Source organism: Perognathus longimembris, chromosome 5, assembly GCF_023159225.1.
Source record: "Perognathus longimembris pacificus isolate PPM17 chromosome 5, ASM2315922v1, whole genome shotgun sequence".
Lineage (NCBI taxonomy): Eukaryota > Metazoa > Chordata > Mammalia > Rodentia > Heteromyidae > Perognathus > Perognathus longimembris.
Genome location: NC_063165.1, coordinates 1,598,492 through 1,604,491, shown reverse-complemented (window position 1 = coordinate 1,604,491; position 6,000 = coordinate 1,598,492). Strand labels below are relative to the sequence as shown.

Here is a 6,000-nt window from a genome sequence, read left to right as displayed (position 1 = left end):
GGGGGGCATTAGCAGCGCTCTGCGAAACCCAGGAACGGGGGGAACCAGCCGCTGCCCCACAGAGCAACCGGGTGCAAGCGGGGAGTGTGGGCCCTGTCTGGACCCCACTGCAGGAGCTCGAGTGTATGGGGGATCTGCGGGCGGGTCGTGGGTGTGGCCGTTACAGGTGGGTGCTGGAGACCCCCCGCCGCGTCCGCGTCCACGCTGGGCGACCGTGCGCGGCTGCCCGGGGGACTCCATGCCGGAAGAGCGGGCCTGGCCCCTCAGAACTTCCGTCTCCTCTTCCCCTTTCTGCCCTCCTGGAGCCCCTCCTCCGCGGTGTTTTCCAGAACCCCGGCCTCACAAGACTGTCCTGAAGGAGACAAAGGAACAGCTTGACCTGCTGCCGGGGGAGGGGCAGGATGGAGCCCGTGGCCCCCAGGAAAGCTGGTTCTGAGCAAGAGGAGGGCTTTGGGGTGCACGCCAGGAGGGCCGCAGACCTGGGGATGGTCCCCAACCTCCGTCGAAGCAACAGCAGCCTTTGCAGGAACAGGCGGCTTGCCGGGGGTCTTCAGCAGCAGCGAGAAGGTGAACTTCCGGACGTGGTGAGAGGCGCCACGCCCGAGGGCCACGCCACCACTGGCCCACAGATCTCCCCCCCCCCCCCCCCGGGGTGGAGAGTCTGCCGCCGCCCCTCGTCCCGCACACCGCCATTGGAGAGGCCGGGCCCAGCCCCCCCAGGCTACCGGCGTGGAGACGTCTGCGTGGGGCAGGGCCTTGTCGGGCGCAGGCTTTCGCCCCTCCCCCGCCACGCGGTTCCCACGGGGGGGGGGGCGGTGAGGGGGCTGAGCACCTGTCAAGAGCTAAGGACTCAAAGCGGCCCCTGGGGCGGGAGGCGTGGCCCAGCGGCAGAGCTCCGGCTCAGCCCCCCCACCCCCCGAGTTTAAACCCCGGTGCTGCCTTTCCCACAAAGAGCGGGGCCTCAGGAGCTGAGGTCACAGGCCCACTCCCGTCCCCCAGCCCCCCCGAGAGCCTTCCGGCCAGCGTGCGGGCCCGCTGTGCCCCAGGGAGGCCCCGTGCGTGCGGCCAGAGCTGCTCGCCAGCCTCGGGCTCATGGCGCCTTCTTTACGTCCAGCAAGAAAACCTGACGTCCTGGATCCCTGAGAACATCAAGAAGAAGGAATGTGTGTATTTCGTGGAAAGTTCCAAGCTGTCGGATGCGGGGTACGTGGTGGCTTTGTGTGTAAGGCCTCTGGCCCTTTCTGCCGGTCCTGTGAGCCACCGGGGCCCCCGGGGCCGTGGGCAGCGCCCCCCTATTTGCAGATGGGCTTCGGGCACCGAGGGGCTGGTGGCGTGTCCAGGCCCCCGGCCGCTGCCGCGCACGGTGTCCCCCTCCACACGCACACGGGCTCAAGCCCTCAGCCCCCGCGCCGGGCGGCGGTTCCATTGTGGCTTCCTGCCCGGGGCCCCGCTGGAGAACACTGTGGACATACAAGACGGAATCCATCTGAGACCGTGGCTTGAGGGAAGAGGGAAGAAGACAGAGGAGGGAGGGGGAGCGGGAGAGGAGAGGAGAGGAGAGGAGAGGGGAGGGGAGGGGAGGGGAGGAGAGGGGAGGGAAGAAAGGAAGCAGAGCAGAGAGGAGAGAGAGAGAAGCCACAGAGGAGGGCAGAGAGAGAGATGGTGCCAGCCCCCTAGGTCCTGCAAGCCCACGGTGTCTTGGCCGGCTTTGGGACCCGACGGTTGTGCAGGACCCGGGGTTGACGGGGAAAGGGACCGGAACTCTCCAGCTCCCCTGCTGGCGGGCAGAGAGAGCGGTTGGTTCCCCTAGCTGATCTGGGTCAGATCTCATCTACTCGGAGATGGTCCTTCCTCTCATCTGTGCCCGTCTCCCAGGTCAGTGGTTACTCGTAAAAATAGGAATCTAAAAATAGGTAGCTTCCTGAGACAGCAAGGTATAGGCGCGCACAGGCTGCTCTTTTCTTTCCCCCGGAATCCACCCCCCCCCCCCCCCAGCAGCAGGGTTTCGGTTCCCACGGGTGAGAACATGGTGGGGAGGAGGTGCCGGCCAGACCAGGGTGTGCTTGCTGTGCAGACCCCAGGCCCCGCCTTCCTCCCCGCCTTCCCTCCTGAGCCACCCCCACCACGGCGGGGCCGGGGTGCTGGGCGCACCCCCCCACCAGGCCTGGCATTGCCCTCAGCGCTTTATTTGGAAGTAATGATAGCTTCAAGGCTGTTCTGCCCACATAACCAAGTCTCCGGGTCCCGTGAGCGGGCCTGTTGGTGGTTTTGTCTGCGTGCCCACAGTGTAATATCAAAAGTGGAAGCGCAAGGAAATGAGGACAAGAGGTTTTTCTTAAAAAAAAAAAAAAAGTGGAAGTTCAGCCTTGGTGTCCTGTGGCGTGTTTGGGCTGTGTATGTGTGTGTGTGTGTGTGTGTGTGTGTGTCCGGCTTTCACATGCAGGTTTCTGTAACCACTACCGCAGGGCACACAGCTGCTTGCTCCCCGCTGAGTCCCCCCGTCCTTCCCCTCTGAACCCCTCCAAGCCCCAGATTTCAGCCTCTTCAGTAGTGTGAGCCCGCCGAGTAGTTGGAACCCACTGAGTGGGTTTCCTTCGGTAGCTTTTTGTAAGTGGTTGCTCTCAGGATTGACAACATAGCACTTCTTATCATCTACTGCTACTGACACGTTACACCTTTGAACGAAGCGTAGCAGAAACATGACATCCTTCCTCTTACCACTTTTTTTTTAAACCAGCTCTGACAAGTTTTATTAAAGAAAAAATTATGCAGTTTACGTTTCTCCAGTTTGTTCTGGCATGCTTCTAATGATATCAGAATCACCTGGATCCATGATGGCCAGTGGGCATACTCTGTAGTATTTCCCACACGCTGTGCCCAGTTCAATATTATTGCCACTGTAGCGATGGACACCAGTTTTGGCCGACATAGCATAGTGTTCTATTTCAGATTTCCTCAAGGCTGGGCGGTGTTGGCGAGGATGACCCACTTCCCTTTGCCCTGTCTGATCATCTTCAGGTCTGCTTGTACCCCAGCCCGTACTTTCACTTTCCATAACAAGCTGGAGCCTAGAACTGATGGACTCCAGAGCCTTTTTCGTCTTCTTGGTGGCCACCATCTTCCTGCCTTGGGTGCGGGAGGGCTCCCAACCGAAAGCAGCTGCCGAGATGGCCGGGTGGCGCGAAAGGAGAAAGTTCTTACCACGTCTAACTCAGCTGCTTGAAAGGTGCACTGGGAACCGCGTTACACCGTGTTGGACCGGCAGCATGGTTTAGAAACTCGAGGGGTGGGGGTGTGGCCCGGTAGAGCGTCAGCACGGCGAGCAAGCCAAGCAGGCGCGAGGCCCTGAGTTCAAACACGGGTGCTGGCAAGAAAAATAACGAAGAGCAGTAAGGACCGTTGTCCTTCCCCGGGGTCTTCTTCCCGCCGCGTCTGCCTCCTTTCTGATGATCTGGAATGTCTTCTTCGGTTAGGGAGCTCCCTTTAGCCGCTCTCCTGCTTGGTCCCACGGTGACAAGCTCCCGTAGCCTCGCTTTTGGGGGTGTCTTGACCTTGCCCTGTGCTCTTGGCTGACAGGACAGCGGAGTCTAGCATTCTGGGCTGGCAGTTTTGTCTTCCAGGCCCTGGGACTTCTGATACGAGGCATTGTCGTGCTCATTGTCTCCCGTAGCAAGAGCCCGCCTGCCTCTCTGGCTTCGGGATTCCTCCTCCATCGTTCGGCTTGTCACCTTGGTTGGGAGTGCCTTGGTGCACATCGGTGGGCGTGTGAGGATCTGGATTTGTATCTTGGTGTACTTTCAAAGATCCCATGCGTGTGAGACATTCTGGTTTTATCTCCCTCCTCTTCCCTCTTTCCTTCTGAGACTGCAAGCTGTGACAATCCTGCCAGTCCCAGAGCCTCCGTAGCTACTTACTTGCTTTATTTTCTCTCTGTTCTTATGAGGGAATTTGCTATTGGCTTATCTTCTCGTTTGTGGATTATTTCTCCTTTGTCTTCTTCGTTCTGTATGTCCATCCACTGAGTTTTTTAAACAAATCGATCACTGAGTTTTTCGGTGTAAGACTTTCCTTTGTGATGTCTTCCTTCCTGTGCTGAGCTGTGCTCTTTCCACTCTTTCCTGGGATGCGTGCGGTCGTTGGGAAAGCACTGTGAAGAGGACTGCGGTGAAACCCTTGCCGTAGAGCCCCACACCGTGTTACCTGGCCGTCCACCATCTCTCCTCACTCTGGCTGAGTCTTCCGGTCCTCGCTGTGACTAGGGATTTTTGACTGGACCCCTTAATAATTTAGGTTTTATGCTGCCTAACCCTGGACCGTGTAGTAGGTCCTGTTACCACTGGGGTGGGGGGGAAGGGTGGTAGGAAGTCCAAGGAAGGTCCCCGCGGCTGAGAGCCACGCAGACCCTTCCCACCAACCCCACCACGGCCGCCCTTTGCCGGGAGGCTCAGCTTGTCCCCGCCAGGGCTGAGGGAGGCCCCGGTCCCCCAGGCGCCCGCGATGGCCGGGAGGCCCGTGGGGCCCGCCACCGTCCTCCCCACGGCGTCCCCTGAGCGGAGGCAGGGCCCGCCGCCGGCGGTGGGCTGGGGCCCTGGCTGTCCCCTGCGCGGGGCAGCGGAGCCGGGGCGCTGCCGCCGGTGACCGCCCGGTCCCCCTTCGCAGGCGGGTGGTGTGTGCGTGCGGCTACACGCGAGAGCAGCACCTGGAGGAGGCCACCAAGCCCCACGCCTTCCAGGGCAAGGAGTGGGACCCCAAGAAGCACGTCCAGGAGATGCCCACGGACGCCTTCGGGGACATCGTCTTCACGGGCCTGGGCCAGAAGGCTGGCAAGGTCAGTCCCCTCCCCCCCCTTCCCGCCATTGCAGTGGCAGTGGTGGTGGCCCCTGGGGACAGCAGGTGGCAGAGGTCCGGCAGGGGTGAGAGGCTGGCAGGAGGCGGGACGGGAGCAGGCGGAGAACAGGGAGGCTGGAGTGCAGAGGTCAGGGTGCAGAGCCACACCAGGGGCATGGGTGTGCCCAGAGGACAGGGAAAGAGCCGCCGGGCAGTGAGGAGCCACACCAGGGGCATGGGTGTGCCCAGAGGACAGGGAAAGAGCCGCCGGGCAGTGAGGAGCCACATCAGGGGCATGGGTGTGCCCAGAGGACAGGGAAAGAGCCGCCGGGCAGTGAGGAGCCACATCAGGGGCATGGGTGGTGCCCAGAGGACAGGGAAAGAGCCGCCGGGCAGTGAGGAGCCACATCAGGGCATGGGTGTGCCCAGAGGACAGGGAAAGAGCCGCCGGGAAGCCGGGCGCCGGGGGCCCACGCCCGTCATCCCAGCTACTCAGGAGGCTGAGGTCTGAGGATCGTGGTTCAAAGCCAGCCCGGGCAGGCAAGCCCGTGAGACTCTCGTCTCCAATGAACCACCAGAAAAACCAGAGGGCTGTTGTGGCTCCAAGCGGTGGCGCGCTAACCTTGAGCTGAAGGGCTCAGGGACAGGGCCCGCGCCCGGAGTTCAAGCCCCAGGACTGACCAACAAAAGAAAGAGGAGGAGCTGGGCCAGCCTGGCTCTGTGCGGGAGAGAGGATCCCTTCGGGGCTCTCCTTCCCCTTCTTCTTGTTGTCTGCGCCACGACGGAGAGCCCTGACCATGTTTCCCGATGGATCTGAGCCCAGGGTGCCGGGCGGGGGGGATGGGGGGGGCGGGGGGGCATCGCGGCGCGCTCCCTGCCGGGTGTGGATGCTGCCGGCACCCCTCGTGGCCTTCCGTCTCCCCGCAGTACGTCCGGGTGTCCCAGGACACGCCCTCCAGCCTGATCTACCACCTCATGACCCAGCACTGGGGCCTGGACGACCCCAACCTCCTCATCTCGGTGACGGGAGGGGCCAAGAACTTCAACATGAAGCTCAGGCTGAAGAACATCTTCCGCCGAGGCCTGGTCAAGGTGGCCCAGACCACAGGTAGGCGCCCGGCTCACGGGCGGCCGCCCGGCCCTGTCTGCAGGGGACGGGCGTGGGGGGGGCTG

At 62.2% G+C, this 6,000-nt stretch overlaps 1 protein-coding gene and 1 pseudogene across 1 annotated transcript in view; one reads left to right on the top strand and one right to left on the bottom strand.

The window, feature by feature from the left end:
- Positions 1-349: 349 nt before the first annotated feature.
- Positions 350-6,000, top strand: part of Trpm2 (transient receptor potential cation channel subfamily M member 2) — a 50,874-nt gene continuing 45,223 nt past the window's right edge. Inside the window, 4 exon segments of the mRNA XM_048346438.1 lie at positions 350-567; positions 1,119-1,203; positions 4,660-4,828; positions 5,755-5,935. Of these exon segments, the coding sequence (XP_048202395.1) occupies positions 402-567; positions 1,119-1,203; positions 4,660-4,828; positions 5,755-5,935 (601 nt within the window). The 5' untranslated portion in view covers positions 350-401.
- Positions 2,774-3,168, bottom strand: LOC125351238 (annotated as a pseudogene).